The sequence below is a fragment of the Scylla paramamosain genome, chromosome 31, assembly GCF_035594125.1.
Source record: "Scylla paramamosain isolate STU-SP2022 chromosome 31, ASM3559412v1, whole genome shotgun sequence".
In the NCBI taxonomy this organism is placed as follows: Eukaryota; Metazoa; Arthropoda; class Malacostraca; order Decapoda; family Portunidae; genus Scylla; species Scylla paramamosain.
This window is the reverse complement of record NC_087181.1, coordinates 4,892,032-4,912,031: the sequence shown is the minus strand read 5'-3', so window position 1 is coordinate 4,912,031 and position 20,000 is coordinate 4,892,032. Positions and strand designations below refer to the sequence as shown.

The window sequence follows — 20,000 nt, the reverse complement described above, 5'->3', positions numbered from 1 at the left end:
CTTCTGCCACTCCTCTTGAAGATGTAATGCATAGTCTTGAACAAGTAATACCTGCTCCAGTAGAAGTAATACCGAGCCCTGAGGAGAAAGATAATGTTTCCGAAGAAAAGCCTTCTGCCACTCCTCTTGATGTAATGCATAGTCTTGAACAAGTAATACCTGCTCCAGAAGAAGAAATATCGAGGCCTGAGGAGAAAACTATCAAAGAAGAGGTTCCGCTTGTCAGTGAGGAGACACGTAATTCTCTGGAAAAAGCAGATTGCGTACTGAAAAAGTCACTGTCTGGAACTGAAGGATTGTATGATAGTGAGGAGCCAATGCGTGTTATTGAAGAAGAAATACAAGCGCCTGAAGAAGTAATGCTCGCCGGTGAAAGAGTAATGACAGTTGAAAGCTTTGAACTGGAGCACGACTATGAAGTGCCGTGTGCTGCCCATGAGGCACCTCTTGCTCTTACTCTTCTTCTGTTCTTCTATTGCCGAAGAGGTGCCGCCTGCCACACGCGTTGAAGAGGTTCTCTTTTTTCTTGAAGAAGTAATACCTGCTCTGAGAAACGACAATGAAGACGAGGATTGAGGGAACACTGATGAAAACCGTGATAAAAGTGAGATAAGTGTAAAAATAATAAAAGAAAAAAAGTTGTCGCGAAATTATTTACGTATGAGTAAAAAAATCTTGTTGGAGGATAAAAAAGTAAAAGAAAAGTTAAAAGGAAAACAAAAGAGAAAACATCTATTAGACTTTGTATACGTGTGAAAAACGTATCTTGAAGAGGATAGAAAATAGTAAAGAAAAAGAAAATACGTAGTAAGAATATATACGTGAAAAAAAGTGAGAAAAGAAATATGGTGTTTCTAAATCACATAAATGTGTAAAAAAGAATAAAAAGAATAAAGCATAAAAAAGAAAATAAAAAGAATAAAAAGAAAAGAAATGAAAAATAAAAAGAGAAAGGAGATTAAAATATTTTGGAAAAGAATGATGTATATGTGAGAAAGACGTAACTTAAAAAAAAAAAAAAAGTATTTAGCAAGATGATAGGTGTGTGTGTGTGTGTGTGTGTGTGTGTGTGTGTGTGTGTGTGTGTGTGTGTGTGAAAACTAACTTGTTGAAAATTAATAAAAAATAAAAAAAAATAGTATGTAATGTAATAATGGATGTTTCTGTTAAAACAGTAACTTTTCAAGAGGATAAAATAAAACAAAGGAAAAAGAATAAAAGGTAATGAAATAAAGTAGTAAATTTATTTATATACGTATGATGAAAAACTTTAAAGAGGACGAAAAATAAGAAATATTTATAGTAAAATTATTGATGTATGCGTGAAAATCGTAACTTGGAAGGGATGAAAAAAAAAAAAAAATGCAGTAAAATTACGGATGCGTATTTGAAAAATTTGTGTTTTTTTTTTTTCTTACATAAATTTGAGGCTTGCTTTTCATGCAGCAAGATCACTACCTTTGAGAGAAAGAGAAAATGACGAGAAAAAAAAAAAGAAAGAATGTTGCAGTAAAATTTCTACGTATAAGTGAAAAATGTTACTTCAAAAGCATTAAACAAGAAAAAAAAAAAAAAAAAAAAAGAAAACGGAAAATATGTAGTAAAATAATGGATGTATATATGGAAAAATACAAAGAAAAAAAATATACAATAACTATGAATGTTTGTGTGAAAAACGTGACTCATGCAAGAGGATAAAAGACAACAAAGGAAAAAAAAAAGAAAAGTAACACAATCATCTCATAATGTAATAATGTATATAAATGTCAATCCATAACATGTTCAAGAGGATGAAATAAAGAAAAGAAAAAAGAAAAAAAAACTATGTTGTAGAAAAAAATATGTACATAGCATGTGTGAAAGAAAAAAAAATGATGATGATGAATAAGAATAAGGAAACGGAAAAAAAAAAATAATAAAAGTAAATAAAAAGAATAAAAACGTAACTTATAAGATAAAAAAAATAAAGAAAAAAGAAAAAAAATATGGATATTTGTGTGAAAAAAGTTACTTGTGCAATAGGATAAAATGAAACAAAGAAAAGAACTAAAAAAATAAAAAATAAGTGAAAAGTATAACTCCTTGAAGAGAATAAAAAGAAAAAAACCTAAATTAAAACGTAAAAAAAAAAAAAAATGAAAATAATTTTTTTTAATACAATGATGTATATAAGTGTGGAATCGTAAACTGTCCGAAATAAAGAAAAAAAGAAAAAAAAAAGAAAAAAGAATAAATATATTTCTGGAAAAATATGTATATAATATGTGTGCAAAAGGAAACTTAATGATAAAAAGAATAAAGGAAAAAATAATAAAAAATAAAGGAAAAAATATGTAAGAGGATAAAAATAAAAAAAATAAAATAAAAAGAATATATAGTAAAATTATAGAAATTTGCAAAAAAGACAATTGTTGAAGAGGGTGGAAAAAAATGAAAATACAAAGAAAAGGAAAAATACGAACTATAATTATGGATGTTTGTGTGAAAAGAGCAACTCGTTCAAGACGATGAAATAAAAAAATAATAAATAAAAAAAAATTAGTAAATTATGTACGTGTGAAAATCTTCACTTGAAAAGGAGAAAAAAAATAACGAAGAAAATGGAAGAAAAAAGATAATATAGATGTATGTGTGAAAAATTGAACTTTATAAAAAGGATACATGTTTTCTTATCCACAAGAATTTCAGTTTTGTTATTTATGCAGTAAGAACATTGTTTTATTTGAAGATGATAAAAAGACATGCAAAAAAAAAAAAATAACGAAGAAAGAAAAGCAAAAAGATTGTTGTTGTACAAGAAGAAAAAGAAACAAAACAAGAAAATGTAGAAAATAATTGATGCATATGTGAAATAAAAACTATGTTGGTGGATAGAAAAAAAATAAAAGATGCAAAAAAATAAAGGAAAAAGAAAAGAAAACATCTTGAAAAAAAATTATGTATATAGGAGTGAAAAACGTAACTTATTCGATACGATGAAGTAAAGAAAAGAAAAAAAAATATGTATACATCTGTGAAAGAAGAAGCTTGAAAATTTGAAAACAAAATAAAAGCAAAAATGATAAAAAGGAAAAAAAGTGTATTAGTATTAAAATTAAGTATACATATGTGAACAAAAAAAATCAAGAGGGTAAAAATAAAAAAGAGAAAGAAAAGACATGCAGTAGAATTATGGTTGTACTACGTGTAAGTTGTTGAAGAGAACAGACTGTCTTTCTCCTACAAGTATTTGAGTTGGTTTTTCATGCAGTAAGATCATTAATTTTGTTGCATTAAAAAAGGAAAAGAAAAAAAAAGTTCATATGCTACTCGCCTTGAAGAGAAAAAAAAAAAAAGAAAAATATGTAGCAAGATTATACATATATTTGTGAAAAACGTAACTTGTTGAAAAAGAGCGAAAAAGAAAAATACAAGAGTAATAAATAAAACACAGAAAATAAATAGAGGAAGAAATAAAACAGATAAAATAAGAAAATAAGAATAAAAAATGTAAAAAAATTATGTACGAGTATATGCATATGTGAAAACCATAATTTGAAAAGGATAAAAAATAACAAAAAGGAAGAAAAGAAAGACATTATGGATGCATGAGTTAAATGTGATGAATTTCTTTTTACCAACAAAAATTTGAATGCTGTTATCCATGCAGCAAGAAAATAATTTTATGAAAAAAAAAATGTAAAACAACAAAGCGAAAAAAAAAAAAAAAGAAAAAACGAATATGATGTAATACAAAAAGAAAAAAAATAAGGAAATATGTAGTAAAATAATGAATGTAGATGTAAAAATAATTTTTTAAGAAACAAAAAAAAAAAAATATAATATATATATATATATATATATATATATATATATATATATATATATATATATATATATATATATATATATATATATATATATATATATATATATATATATATAACACGCAATATAATTATGGATGTTCTGTGTGTGATAAACTAAACTTGGCGGCAGATATGTCTGCCAGTCGCCTTGAAGAGGTTCCCTTTGCTCTTGAAGAAGTAATGCCCGCTCCGAGAGACGCCACTGAAGAGAATTGAGGGAACAATGATGAAAACAGTCAAAGTACGTGAAAAAAAAAGATTAAAGAAAAAGAAAATCAAAATAATGTATATGTGTCAAAAAAAAAAAAATGTAATTTGCTGAATAAGATGGAACCCCCCAAAAAATACAAAAGAAAAAAATGCTGCAGGTTTATGAATATGTGTGGAAAATGTAATTTGTTTAAGAGCATAAAAGAATATAAAAATAAAAGGAAAACGATAAATAAGTTGTAAAAAAATTATATATATCTGTGTGTGAAAAACGTAATTTGTTGAGAAGGATAAATTGTTCTTTTTACACACTATAATTTAGTTTTTTTTTTTTTCCAAGCAAAGATATTATTATTTGTCGCAATGAAAAAAAAAAAGAAACAAAAAATAAATAAACAATGTATTTCAGCATCTAATTAAAATTAAATGACTGCGTATGTTTAGCAACGGTGTGTTCGCTTTACAATGATAACAAAGATGAGAGTATAAGAGGAGGAGGAGGAGGAGGAGGAGGAGGAACTCGGGTAAAGGGATTTAGACACACCTGGCGTGTGGTGCTGGCTGCCTTGCCAGTTAAGGAGCACGTATGGAAGGAAGTTTGCGTGAGAGAGAAGCTGCCACAGAAGTTATCAGAAGAGCGAGGAGCATATGAAGCAATCACATTATCATGCTTCCTCTCGCGCCTTTTTCCGTCTCTCTTCTTTACAATGCTTTTTCTCCCTTTACTCGTATTTTCATTTTTCCCTTCTGCTATTCTTCCTCTGTTTGCTTTCGTACTTATTTTCTCTCTCTGCACGCGTTACTTTCCTTGCAATCGTGGGTTAGTGGATGTGCAAGGCAGGGAGAAGGATTTGGTGTATATTCTTCCTTTGAAAATATCCTTATACTGTTTCCTCCCCTTTCTTCTCTCTCTCTCTTCCCCCTTCTCTTCCTCCTCCTCCTCCTTTTCTTTGTCTACATAGTTTTTCTACTTTTATCTTCTTATCTTCCTCATATTTCATTAATTTTTCCTCCTTTTCTCTTTATCCTTTTCTTGCCTTTCTCCTTTTTCCTCGTCTCCTTTTTTTTTGTTGTTCCTCTTCTTTTTCCTTGTAACTAATTTCTTCCATACTTTCTTTTTTTTTTCCTTGTCTTCTCCTCCTTTTATTCCTTGTATTCTCCTCTTGCGTCCCCTTCTCCTCCACTTCCTTTCAGCTTCTTCTAATCATTATTGTCATTATTGTTACTATCATTATAATTACTACTATTATTATTATCATTACTAGTATCAGTATTAGTATTATTTTTTTCCTACTCCTCCTCCTCCTCCTGTTTACCCTCCTCCTCAGTACTCCACCCACGGTATAGGAACACCCCTTTGTGCACTTTCACCACTTACACTTACTAACCCTTTGTTGACGCCGAGAGACATCCACACACTCATCCAGGACTCCCTCCCACACAACCTTCTCATTTCAGCACATTTCCCAGCCGGTATCTCCCTAATCCCATGGAACCTCCTCCTTTAAGTCCCCCTCATCCGACAGTCCCGTTTTTCTTCTTTATTCTTAGTCCAGCTTCCCTTTTCCCTGCCGCTTGTTTTCCGAGTATCAGTTTACACGTCCTGTTTCTTGCTGGCCTCGACCTCTGCTGCCCCGTGCTATATCAAAGTTAATTAACTGACGCCGTTTATAATGTAGTACGTGGTATCAGCCCCATTATGACTGTGTGTGCTTGTGTGTATGAAGGCACTGCTGTTTATGCCTCTGGGTTCATCTGTCTCTGCCATCTCATTGACTTGCTGGTTTGTATCAGGGTTATTTAATTGTTCCCGTATACTGCTATCTTATTTGTTGCTGTGGCTTATGAAAAAAAATAAAAGAAAAGAAGAGAAGAGAAAGGAAAAGACATTTGTTGCCATCCCTTAATCCCGCCTCTTTAAAAATAAAAGACTAAGAATCAAGGTACTCTTAAAATATTAGTGTATATTTTTCTCTGTCGTTGTGTTCCTTTTATCATTTTGTCATTCAAGTCAATTTTTTTTATAAAGATAATTCTACCTTCAACCAAAAAATACCTAACTATCTAGCTTTTTTTAAAATTTGTAATACGTATGTATGAATGTGTGTGTGTTTGTTTGTTTGTCTGTCTGAATGTAGGAGAAGTAGTACGAAGCTCTGTCTAAATGTACGTATGTTCCTGTTTGTCTGAATGTAGGTATGTATGTTTGTCTGTATGCCTGTCCGTTTGAATGTGCGCCTCTCACTCTATCTAACTCTCTCTCTCTCTCTCTCTCTCTCTCTCTCTCTCTCTCTCTCTCTCTCTCTCTCTCTCTCTCTCTCTCTCTCTCTCTCAAGCCCTCAACACCCCACATTAGCACCTCAACGGACCCTAAACACAACTGACAGCCGCACCAATCACGTTCTTCACCTTTAACATCAACACGAACTCATTTCTCTGCGAGACAGAGTACTGGGCACACATGTACGTGAGTCTGGGAACAGCAAGGCGAGGAGCTAATGTATGTGAAGGTGCCACCTAGAATTCGCCAGGTGTGAAGGGTTCCCCGCACTGAGAAGTGCCAAACTCCCAAACACAGACCTGCTCGTATGTTCAATGTTCTATAATAAACGAAGTACATTTTATAGTTAATGTTGCACGTGAGAATGGTTTACATTTGTCTCAGGTCTTTTCTATATTAGCTTAGCGACACTTCCGGCTTACTAGGACCAGCTGCTGTTGAAGGCTTTTATGTATACTAAGTGGAAAGAAAGAATAAGACGCTGTGAAACTCAAGAAACAGATGATAAGATTTAGTAGTGTAAAAAAAAAAAAAAAAAAAGTAATGGAAGAAAAAATTAGAGAGGTTTGAATACACTTTTCAACTCAAAGATAAATACATGAGCTGAATGGAAGAACAAACAGCAGCATACCTGATGGCCCTTACGAGACTGTTTGTGATAAGCTACAGTAATCTAATCTAAAACAAGAGATGTATGATGGTGAAGATGAAAGAAACTTGGGGGGTGTTGGTGAACATTCTTATGCTGCGACTGTAATTATAAAGTTGTTAATTATGTAGTAACACCTGCGTTTACATGATCATCCCCCCCCCTCTCTCTCTCTCTCACCATCACCACCCCCTCCTCCGCCTCCTGTTACCAGCAATCACAATCAAGAGAACCACATCCTTACTCCCACGCTCCGCCCCTTCCACCACCCCTCCTCCTCCCATTCCCAGCCCCCACCACCACCCCTTCCCCTCCACCCCGCAGGACGCGACTGGCATAATCTCTTCTACTTGTCAATTCCGTGACGTGTGTGTGTGTGTTGATGTTGAATAAAAGGACTGATAGACAAAAGAGGGGCCGTGATGAATGGGATTGCTTTTTATGGATGTGTCACAGTGGAAGTAGGAGTATTAGAGTTGCAGTAGTAGTAGTAGTAGTAGTAGAGTAGTAGTGGTGGTGGTAGTAGCAGTAGTAGTAGTATGTGCTGTTATTGTTGTAACCATCGTCGTCGTCATCACTGTTGTCGTTGTTGTTGTTGTTGGTGGTGGTGGTGGTGTATTCAGGGTTTGTGTCCAGGGTGTACACAACATCCTAACACATAATTTGATTTATATGTAATTCTTGTCTGAAACAATATTTTACTAGTTACAATATGATCACTTCATCCAGTCTTTATCAGTTCTCCTCCCAGAACCCTTCCTTAAAAGTTTTATAAGTTTGTTGCCTCAATTCATATTCAGCTCAATGAAGAGGCTGTCATCGATGAAAGATGTATAGAACATATGTATCTTAAGAGATGTGAGTGAGTTCATTATCAAAGAGACACAGGGAGGGAGAGAGGACGGTGATTCGTGTGGCGATTGAATTTGGAACGTTTTTCTCACATAATAAATTATGTGTGGGCTATATATATTTTGACTTTACACGTCACTCTCATCCTGATGTTTCTTATTTACTATTTATCACTTTTTTTCATCAAACTCTCACTGTATAAGGAAAAAAAAAAGCTGTACTTGGCATAGTATTTTCGTAAAAACTAACAATAAGAATAAAAGATTGTTATTCCTGCGAGTAAGAGAGAAAAGGACTGATCGAGATACGGAAAGACGCAGCGACACATGGTTATAAGGAACAAAAGCATAGAAAGGACGATAGAGGAATGACTCTGTGGAGGAACAAGGAAGGGTTAGGGCGCGGCGAGGAGAGCGAGGCAGGTGTGAAGGAGGAGAGAAAACACCTTGATGTTTAGAAAAGTCAGGCGGTGGAGGAAGGAACAATTATGAGACGAGTAGCAGTGGTTGGAAGAAGACACGAGTGGGGCTGAAATTCTGTGAGAGGAGGTTGGGAAGGTGCAAGAAAGGAAGGGAGGGAGGGGCGCCGGAAGGGAAGGGATGTTAAGTGGAACCATGCTGAGTGGAGAGATGAGTGAGGCTGAGTGAGTGAAAGAGGGAGAGGGAGAGTTGGAGCGATACTGAAGCTAAAGTGAGTGATTTCACAAAAACAAAGTGAGATTAGGAAACAGGATGATGATGATAATAATAATAATAATAATAATAATAATAATAATAATAATAATAATAATAATAATAATAATATGAAAGCGAGCGTCATTATTCAGAGAGAGAGAGAGAGAGAGAGAGAGAGAGAGAGAGAGAGAGAGAGAGAGAGAGAGAGAGACGCTAGGCTACAGATGTGTCATTCACTCAAGAGGTACCAAGGCCAGAGAAGATGCAAGGTGTAAGGTGGGAACCCGTGGTGGCTCATGAAGGGGGGTGCGGATACTTTGGAGGTGGGGGAGGCATTGGGAGGCGGATGGGTGAAGAGGAGGGAAAATAAGGGAGGAGGGTGGGAAGATGAGAAGGGTGGGAGTGCTACCGGGTGCTGTAGAGCCTTATAAGCACTTCACTGATGCCTATCGTGGATGCTGCACTGTCCATTGTATCCCTCCCTGCCTCCCTGACTCCCTCCTGCCTCTAATCCTCACTGTACCAAAGCTGCTCCCAACTTCTCACTCATCTATTTTTATCTCTCGCTTTCATCCTTTCCCTCTCTGTTACTCATCGTTTTCCTCTCTTCCTCACTCTTGTTTGTTCTTTTTCATTTGTATATTTCTCTTTTATTTGATATTTCACTGCGTTTTTATTTTTTATTTTGTGTTTTATTTATTTTCTTATATCCGGTTTTTTTTTCGTTCTTCCATGACTATTGTGTTTTGTTTTTCTTTCATTCCTATTTATCCGTTCTATCCTTCCAGTCCTTTAGTGTATTTATATATTTTTTTTTCTAAGTTTCTTTCCGACCTTTCCTTTCCTCCATTTCCCCGTACATTCATACATCACATACCTCTTTTCCTCTCACATATATCTTCCCTTTCTCTTTTTTGTTCCCCTCCCTTTCCTTCCTCTGTAATGTCTTTTCCTTTTTTTTTTTTTTATTATATTCATGTTTATTCACATATATATTTTCTTCTTCCTCCCTCTGAATTTTTTAATCCTTCCATACAGTCTGCTTCCATCTCTCATCTCTCTCTCTCTCTCTCTCTCTCTCTCTCTCTCTCTCTCTCTCTCTCTCTCTCTCCACTGCTTCCCTTCACTCTTCTCTCGTATCTATATAATGTCTTCCCTTTTCTCTCATTTTACGCTTTCTTTCACATATCAAACTCCTTTCCCTTGACATTAATTCCTTCTTTAACTCTTAAATTCTATCTTATAATCTTTTATCTATATAACTCATTACCTTTCTTTTAATATTCATTTGTTTATACGCTTCCTATCATCGTAATGTGTCTCTGCCTTCACTCTACACAGCACATTACCATAACAAGCATTTATACTCTCCAAGTGGTTATAGATGTCAACTTCTTTTTATTTTATTTTGTATTAAAGTTATTTCCTCATCTAGCATTATAGTTTGTGTGATTTAGTATGGTAAAATGTAACGGCCTAATCCGCATCTAAAGGCCTGTTGCTGTTAGAAATTGTTAGTAATTCCCTGTAATAATCTTTCTACATGGCGGTACTCCTCAGTCACTACACTTAACCCTTTTCAATTTTTCTCTTGTATCTATGAAATTCCTTCCCTCATTCTCTATTTCATCTTTGCATTCTTTTGTTTTAATTTTTTTCTCTTGTATCTGTCAAATTCCTTCCCTCACTCTCTAGTTCATCTTTGTAGTCTTTTTCCTATCTTCGTATTTCACTCATCTCCATACCACAAACTTAAGATCCAAGTCTCAACAAATGAAACTCTTCGCTCCTTCCTTATCCTCTTCACAACACTTGCATATGCTCTTCCCTATACCTCCTTGTACTTCCAACCCTTCCCGCGCCGCACCCTCACCTTCACTTCCCCGCCAGCCTTCCCTTTCTTCACACTGTCATTCCGCTAATTAGAGGCGATGGGGTCAGATGATGTACCGCGCGGGGAGATCGACACCAAGACTATGGGGAGTCTCCAGGTTTGGCGAGTGGGGAGGGGGCAGGCCACGAATGGGGCAGCCAAACGAGGCGTGATGTGAAGCCTCTATTTACTATGCTTTGCTTCGCCGCGTGTAGCAAAGGGAAATTGCTCCTAGGGTAAGGGGCGCGGAGGTCGTGTGCAGCCTGGCGGGGTCTCATATTTTGAGTGTCTTGATTAAAATGTTACTGTTGGTCTTACTGTTTCCTCCTGTTATTGTTGTGGGTTGTGACTCTCTTTTTTGCTTGTTCTGTTGTCTTTCTGGTGCTCTCTCTCTCTCTCTCTCTCTCTCTCTCTCTCTCTCTCTCTCTCTCTCTCTCTCTCTCTCTCTCTCTCTCTCTCTCTCTCTCTCTCTCTCTCTCTCTCTCTCTCTCTGTCAAATACTTGGATTTCATATATTCTTTTCTCTCTTAGACAAACATTTATTAATTGTTTTCTTGTCTTGATAATGAAAAAGAAATCTCGAGACGTTAACTTGACAGACGCAGGTATTTGCTAAGAACACCAATCACAGTCACAGCCACGCTCTGTCTCGCTCGCAGCTTCACCCTCCCTTGCTCACCTTACCCTTCCTCCCTTACAGTCTAACCATCCCTCCCTCACAGCCTCACCCTTCGTTCCTCATAACCTCACCCTCCCTTCCTCACCTCCTCTCCCCAACATCCTTACTCTACCTCCTTTACCTTCACCCTCCATTGCTTATACACACATCCTCCCTCCCCTACATCATTACTTATATCCGCACAATCTCACCTTACCTCCCTCACATTGTCACTAACTCGCTTACATCCTCACTTTCCCTTACAGCTTCACTCTCCCTCCCTCACCTTCACCCTCCTCAGCCATCGTTGTTCGTTACACACACACACACACACACACACACACACACACACAACAACAACAACAACAACAACAATAACAACAACCAAAGAAGAAAATGTTGCGCTTTTAGATTCAGGTTTGATTACTCTTCGCGTTCGCTATACGTACAAAGTTCTCATTCTCGGTATTATTTTTGCGAGAAGTCATAAATACTTGTTACCCAGTGTGAATATATGAATGCCAAACACTGAGGGATAAATGTAAGAGGAGACCTGATATTTGTAGCCTCCGTTAGTAAAATATACACCACTACGTACTTCTTCCACTGGTGATTCTGGTTTGATATTCGCCTATCAGTGTTTCTACTACACTTTCGTCACACTTCCCATCCTTCCCTCAACTTAGATTTTCCCTCCAGTAAAAATAAATATCACTACTTCTTGCTCCTGTGATTCTGCTTTGTCATTCGCCTCTCAGTGCTTCCACCACCCTTTAGTCACACCTCCAATCCTTTCCTCCAGTTTTATCTTTTCCCAACAGTTCCTTTCTTCTTGAGAGTCCCTCCTACAACCTTACAATCATCTCTCAAGGCCTCTGATTACACACTGCACCACCTTTTCCAGTCCGCCCTTTCTGGCAGTTTGTTCTCTTGTCCCTTCTTACACGCCTTTCACCTCTACTCTCCCTCCCTTCCTCGCTCCTTGCTTCCTCGCCCTCAACATCCTGCTCAGCCCCTCCCAGATCCTTAAGGGCCAGCGGGCAAATGTGTGATGTACAAAGCGTTGGGAAGGAAGCGCCATACATCACGCCTAGCAGACACCTTAGATTTACTGCTTGTTTACCTGCGAGGAGGCTAATGGACATGACCTAAAATATGGAGGCTAGGACACCATCTGAAGGAACTGTGTGTGTGTGTGTGTGTGTGTGTGTGTTGAGACAGAGAGAGAGAGAGAGAGAGAGAGAGAGAGAGAGAGAGAGAGAGAGAGAGAGAGAGAGAGAGAGAGAGAGAGAGAAAGAGAGAGAAAGAGAGAGTTATGAATTAATTTAGCCGCATTTATCCTTGCTCTCTCTCTCTCTCTCTCTCTCTCTCTCTCTCTCTCTCTCTCTCTCTCTCTCTCTCTCAAACCCCCTTTCCTTCCTTTCTCACTATCCCTTCCCCCATTAACTTTCCTCACCCACCACCCCGCGATGGCTACACAGATTAACTCATCACAACCCTCCAGACCCCCGGCCCGGATGACAGGTATCCCCCCGCAGCTCCTCCTGAAACCACCGCCTCCTCCACGGTGACTTGGGGCAAAGCGTCCTCGATGCCGCGCCGATAAGCGATACACGAGCGAGGACTGTGTTGGTGCTCTTATCGAAGAAGGGTTTAGGGTATTGATATGTAATCTAGACGTGGGATTCTGTGACGCGTGAAGTTTTATGTTCATGTAGAGTTTGTAGACTGCAGATGCGTTGTTGTACTGTGTTTTTATGTGGTTAAGGTATACATGATCTACACGCAGTACAATGTATACTAAACGTACACATTACCATATCAATATTTATTTATAGCCTCTCCCCTAAAAACAACGGTGGCTGCAGCAAACACCATCTCTTTTTTCCGTTGACGTACTGCGGTTAGTTTTTAAGTGTAATACCGAATAGTGTTGTGGAACCAGTGAAATTAAACAGCTTATTAAAGACTTGAAGGATTTATGTTGTTATAAAACTTTCCGTAATTTTTTGTAACGAAATAAGAAGAGCAACCCTGAGATGCATAAAATATAATCCCATAATGAAATAAGGTAAACAAAACTGAGATGCACAGAAAAGAGGAGTTAGGACCTACATCCTTCCTTTAAGAGGTGAAAGGCGAAGGACGGCCACAACACCAGCACAGTTGCCATCTCCCCTCGCGGATTGCAAGACAGACGTGGAGTTCCGTTTCATGTCTGTGGTCAGCTTAACACGTGTTACATAATCTTCCTCCTTTGTACCTCATTAACTGACTAACTCCGTGCTCTGTTCCACTCCCGCCTTTCCTTGTTTCACTATCTCATTAAAGCAAGAACTAGCTAACCAATAATATTTTTTCACCACAATATTCTCTTCAGCAGCGTCTTTTTATGTAACAGGTGCACTGGCTAAGGGCTACAAAACTATAATCACAATGTAATTTGTTTTTTTCTTATTTTTGCTCAAGACTCTTAGAAATATTAACGGCCTAGAAAAGACAGAATTGAACTGACTCACTTTTTTCATTCTGCATGTCAAAGCAAACATTGGTTTTACAGTAATCTGAATTTTGACAAAAGGTGCCCATAGCAGTGAAAGGGTCAAGCATCAGCGGGATAATGGAGCGGAATGTGGTGCGCAACTGTTGCGTGTATACCTGTGCGTCCAGGTATATTGACATGCGAAGTCAGGGCAAGCCACCCGGAGAATGGCAGGCGGGGCAGCAGGCGTGGCGACTAGTATGGGGGGGAGAATGAAGAATATACTTAAGTCTTCTCGACGTATTAAACTTATGACTCCATCAACACACACACACACACACACACACACACACCAGAATTTGCATATTGAATTAAGCATGACAACCTTCCTGACTATTCAATCTGTCTCAGACTTCGCTGTTTCAGTTTCGCAGTTTCCATTTTCTATAAATTTATCAAGTGAAAGAGCGTAGGTTATTTTCTGAAAGCGTCTCTTAACACTTGTCTCCAGGCTGTTTGTATACTGTAAGTTCAGATAACAAAAGTAATAGGCATATTATTTCTTTCAGAGGTGCATTATAACCAATTTTAGTTTCTTTCTTTATGCATGATAGTCTTTAAAAAAACATAATTTGTTAGTTCAACGCAGACTATTGGCAATGCTCGAAGTGTCCTTAAACTATTTAACGACCCATTGCCTTCCCTCGCCCTCACAGACCGCGACGAGTGTCAGGTGAACAATGGCGGATGTGAACACTCCTGCAAGAACACCGTGGGCTCCTTCATGTGTTGCTGCAGCCCGGGGGACAGACTGAGGCGTGACGGCCGCACGTGTCAAGGTGGGGCTTTCCCCATTCTATTGCTCTCCACTACTTTCTTCATTGAGATTATCAAGTATATGCTTCCCTCTCTCACTCGCAAACTCATCACCCCTACGAGTTTATGAATAGGTGGTACTTTTAAACGGTAAGGTTATTCAGGGAATGGGTTGAGCGACAGTAATGACATTTATCTCTTATTCTGATACTATTGGCCTCATTTCTATATTTTCCTTTTCTTCTTCTCTACTATAGCTGATTAACTTCATTCTAGTCTTCTCCTCCGTCTTTCATCTCTTTCTTCAGTTTTTATTTTTTTCCTTGCTTCTTCTTTAACTTTTTTTATTCTTTCATTTCCTCCTCCTTTTAGTCGACCACGCTTCATTTCTCCCTTAATGTATCTCTTTCCATACGAATACTGAAGTGTTGGTGAACCTGAGTGTTTGTGTGTGTGTTGCATGGGAAAACACAAAAGTGAAAGCCTGAAGTTGTGAATGAATGAACGGAAGAAAACACGAATGAGTCATTCAGTGAATACATGGACCCGGTGAGCGAAAGAGTGAGCAAGTGAGCAAGTGAGTGAATTCAGTCTTCTGTTTATCATTTTAATCTATTTTCCTCTAACTTTATTCTTTATTTTCCTCTTTATGCTTTATCTTTTATCTTTATTCTTAATATTCATTGTTTATTATAGATGTGAATGAGTGTGAGTTTCACAACGGCGGATGCTCTCACGAATGTGCCAACACTGTGGGCTCCTACCGCTGTCTCTGTGGTCCCGGGAGCCGCCTGATGCCCGACGGACGCACCTGTGTTGGTAAGGCCAGGGAGGACGGGAAGACAGGACGGAGAAGGCAAAGTAAGTGGGAGGGACAAGAGGAGGATGAGAGGAGAAAAACTGAGAGGATGAAGAAGTGAGATGGTGTGACGAGAGGCAGGAAATAGAGGAGGAAGATGGCAGTGAGAAAAGGGAACGTGAGGAAGGAACGAAGAGTAGATTGTAGAAACTAGAACAAAAGAAGGGAAGAGTAGAGGGAAAACACAACGTGAAGAAAGAAGGGAAGACAAAATTTAATATATTAAAGTAGTGAAGAAGAGAATAGAAGAAAGAGACGAGAGAGAGAGAGAGGAGAGGAGACGAGAGGAGAGGAGAGGAGAGGAGAGAGAAAGAGAAGGAAAGGGTAAAAGATAGATTAATTAATATAGGCATAAAAATCTTTAAAAAAAAAAGTATGACAAGAAATAAACCAAGAAATAATGAAGTACAGGAAAAGTCAAGTCAAAGGTAATCAGATGTAATCTATGGGCAAAAACGCCCACGATTTTTCTGACTTACATTCTAAGATCCACACACAAACGCCGAGCAGTGAGTGTGTTCGTCTCGCCCTCGCAGCTTCGCCCTCTTGTGCCACGAGACGCAGGCCTAACATGGCGTGTCGTCTTGCAGGTGAGGCTTCGTGTGGCGTGAGGAATGGCGGCTGTGACCACTACTGCGACGACACCGCTGGCAGGCCAAAGTGCTCCTGCCGGCCAGGGTGAGTTGTGCAGCGAGCCGTTCAGTACTAGTGATAGGTGATCTTTATGGGAAGGTCAGCGTGCTCAGACCCGTATTCAGAAACGCCTTATTACTCTCACCACGACCATTTTCAAAGACTATAGAAATGACTAGCTGGTTTCGCAAAAGTCTTAATCTGTCACCACAACCATAGAAAAAAAATAATAATAAATAAATAAATAAATAAATAAATAAAAATTCTGTAACTTCAACCAAAGCATTTTGAAAGTAGTGAAGGTTCTCAGTGTCATGCTAAGGCGTGACTAAAATAAATAGCTGGTATTTGTAGCCATTCCTAACCTTTTCTTGTGCAAATGCTTCTTTTCCTGTCCATCTTCAATTCCAACACCAGTAAAGCGGTACTCGTAGCTCGCAAACTTTTCAAATACTTGGTTCTTTTCAGATAAGTTTTCATTTCACAGTCGTATATTATTATTTTTTTCATGATATTAGCCGTGTTGATGATCAGCTACATTGTAACACACATTATACTGTATAAAATAATGGCTGTTCCCTCCTACAAACACCTGATTCCCACCACCAGTGATCATATGGTATAATCCCCAAGAGCATAGGAATCAAGGAGAACTTGTATTATTATATACATTTATTATAAATCCTATTAGTAAGGACTGGAGTATTTGCATTTCAGCCACCATTTTTAAACGCTGACAACACCGTGTGACTCATCGCCACGACATGGACACGATACACTGAAAAACCTCTCTCCTGATCTGTAAGTTGTCCATGCTCTTGGTAAGATTTGAAATGAGAGCTAGTTCCTCAGCAAATAGCGTCGAATAATTATAGAAGATAGAGGATTTGTTTCATTATTTGAATATGATACTAACAAACAAGTGTTCGCTAGGAACTTCAACGCGACGGGAACAAATGACCCAAGTGACGCTGAAGGTTTGGTATGCAGCTCGTAACCGTATTATTTGAATGGCTGCTTATTGGTACAGAAGGTAAATAATGACCAAGTTTACGTAACACTGATTTATGGCCAATTAAACGAAAATATTTATTACCATTGTGATGGGATGCCACCTCCTGCTGGTATATTGGAAGGGCCATTAATGTTTGCTGGTGCTGTCGTGAAGACCTGGCCTTTCCTGTGGTATCATTTTTTATATAGGAAAGAAATGTATCCTTGCTCTCATGGTAGCTTAAATACTATGCATTACGAGATAAGTTGATGGAGAATTCCTGACGACAGCCTTATGTTTCAGATACATACTTGGCCAAGACGGACGGCGATGCGAGGCGGCGGATCCCTGCGTGGTGGATAACGGTGGCTGTCAACACATCTGCCTACAAGAGCAGGGCCGTGCACGCTGCACATGTCAAAGAGGGTTTACTTTGGCTAACGACCGTGTTTCGTGTGTTGATCTTGATGAGTGTAATATACCAGGCACCAGCAGTCAGCAATGTCGGAATACCTGGGGCTCCTACGAGTGCATCTGCAACTCTGGTTACCAGCTTGGCACTGACAACAAGTCCTGTTACAGTAAGTAACCGGGAAGGCAGGCAAATTTACCTTCTGGGAAAAAAAAAAAGTCTTCAGTTAATACCACTATTTTCTAATTGTTCCCTTTCCAGTGATCGACATGGAGGTCATTAACTCTTGTCTTGAAAACAACGGTGGTTGCCAGCACATGTGCCAGCACGGGCCAGACGGAGCCACTTGCACCTGTCACCCGGGATACCAGCTACAACCTGATGGGCGCTCCTGTCAGGTGATTGTGGGAGGCTAATGTATCCAAAATTATGCAGCTTTTCTTTCCATCGCAAAAAAAACACAGAATAAAGATGTGATAGTCGAGGAGCAATGAGAGTATGGTGACGGAAAATTTAGCTTTTCATGACCATCTGATCTTGTTGAATAAAGATTAAATAAAGCATAAGGATGTCGTTTCCGACCTCTAACCCACTTCTTGTTTTGAGAGGACCGGTTTTCCAATGGCAGGATGCGGACGAGTGTGAGGCTGGAAGCCATCGGTGCCAACAAGAGTGTGTGAATAGCGAAGGAGGCTACGCCTGCGCTAGCACACAAGGCTTCACATTGAGCTCTGACACCTTCACTTGCCTGGGTAAGTGCTTTCGATAGCTGGTGACATTCTTGATCCTCACTCCCTCTTAGAGATAGAATCTATTTTTGTGCTTTCTTACAGATGTGAATGAATGTTCAATGGAGAACGGTGGATGCGAGCACGAGTGCCAGAACACGCAAGGCTCCTTCACGTGTTCTTGCCGCAGAGGCTACGTTCTGGTCGACGAAGTCCACTGCGATAGTGAGTTCTGGACTCCTGATTCTTTAGACTACACAGTTACTATAGAAACTTTGGAAGTTGGTTTACGAACACAATTATGTTCATGAGTAAGGACGTTCACGCCTAGTCTCCTCTCCAGTCTTGGGCGGTAACTACGACGTGGACTACTCTGGCTACAGCATCCGAGGCGACCAGGACATGGGTTCGACAGCCATAGAGGACTACTCGACGGTGCTGGACGGCGAGACGACCAGAAACCGTGACGCGTGGAATGACGTAACTTACGCAGAGTACAGCAAGATTATTACCCTCCAGACGCGTAAGTCAAGAAGCGCACAGCGCACACATTTGCTGTGTCTGCTTGAGTGTGTGATGTTAATGTTTGTCAGTATCACAATATCTCATTAATTTCAGAATTAGTAAAACTAAAACGAACACTTCATGTCATACTCGCATTTTCACTGTTTTACGTAATTCTCTGATATCTGTTTATGTTTCTCCTCAGTTTTTAAAGATCCGTGCAAATATTACTTTAATTCATCACAAAACTTTTAAACATTCGTGCTTACTTATAATGACTGACGAAGAGTGGCAGGCGGAATGAAATTGAAGGAATGGAAGACGAGTGAAGATCAATATATTGTATGAAACGTGTCCCAGTGTCAGCATGAGATTCTGTCCTACAGGTTGCGTCCCTGGACATTTTGGACCTAACTGTTCCCTCACGTGTAACGACTGTTCCGGGGAATGCGACAGCTCGGGGTGTGTGTGTCCCCCGGGCAGGACTAGACCCATCTGCGAACTTGAGTGTCCCTCGGGTTTCTACGGACCCAGCTGTAACGAGGCGAGTCCTGCTTACCGAGTATAACTAAATATGGCCCGATGGATCCATCACTGCACTTGTAAAACTGCAGTAAATGTTACATAAAAATTACAATTGGCCATTTTTCTATCAACACGCTTTTTCTTATGATCATAAAGGTTATTTTTTCCTGATAGGTGTGTCGCTGTGAGAACGGCGGCACATGTGATCCCGTGACTGGCAACTGCACGTGTCCACCAAGCGTGTCCGGAGAATTTTGTGAAAACGGCTGCCCTGCAGGTGCCTTGTTTCCGTCCTTACTTCTTTCATTGCTGCATTGTATTGAAATAATCTATTCAACGGGAAGCACAGGAACAGGAAGTAAAAAGAATGTTAAATAAAATTTGTATAAATTATCGTTTATAATGAACTTTTAGCTCCACAGACCGGAGTCAATATTATACTCGAGCACACAACCATGATGATGATCGTAACCTTTACTTCCCAGAGTGGGGTGTGCGAGTGTAAAGCAGGATATGTTGGCATTGACTGCTCCAAAGAGTGCCCAGAGGGAAAGTGGGGCGCCGGGTGTCTGCATGAGTGTCAGTGTGCCAATGGAGCCACGTGTCACCCCGCTACGGGCGTTTGTGGCCTAGACTGTCCCCCAGGATTCATGGGAACCGAATGCAACACACGTACGTTATTTTCATACTTTCATGAGAATATCCCTAACACGTACATACAACACGAGTAAATGATGACAACACTCTCCTGACAGCGTGTCCGGCTGGTCACTATGGACCGGAGTGTATGAAGGCGTGTATGTGCGGCCTGCGACCCTGCGACCCAAGCACAGGCGTGTGTCTCTGTCCGGCAGGGAACAAGGAACCAAACTGCAATCAAGGTGGGTCGTTGTACAGGCGCATTCGGCTCGCAGGCTTTTCTCTCAGGCATATACGGCATGGCTTTGCAACGTGGAGAGAAACATAATACTAACACTGTAAGGATTAACTCATCATTGACAT

The 20,000-nt window shown here is 39.1% G+C and overlaps 1 protein-coding gene across 1 annotated transcript in view; it reads left to right on the top strand.

Moving 5' to 3' along the window:
* The window catches only part of LOC135116280 (multiple epidermal growth factor-like domains protein 6), a 35,474-nt gene that overhangs the window by 6,403 nt on the left and 9,071 nt on the right, over nt 1-20,000 (top strand). The window contains exons 2-12 of the mRNA XM_064033642.1: nt 14,244-14,366; nt 15,040-15,162; nt 15,739-15,880; nt 17,133-17,410; nt 17,503-17,639; nt 17,870-17,993; nt 18,075-18,194; nt 18,313-18,557; nt 19,173-19,275; nt 19,413-19,670; nt 19,754-19,879. Coding sequence (XP_063889712.1) covers nt 14,244-14,366; nt 15,040-15,162; nt 15,739-15,880; nt 17,133-17,410; nt 17,503-17,639; nt 17,870-17,993; nt 18,075-18,194; nt 18,313-18,557; nt 19,173-19,275; nt 19,413-19,670; nt 19,754-19,879 — 1,779 coding nt within the window. The remainder of the gene's footprint in view (nt 1-14,243; nt 14,367-15,039; nt 15,163-15,738; nt 15,881-17,132; nt 17,411-17,502; nt 17,640-17,869; nt 17,994-18,074; nt 18,195-18,312; nt 18,558-19,172; nt 19,276-19,412; nt 19,671-19,753; nt 19,880-20,000) is intronic.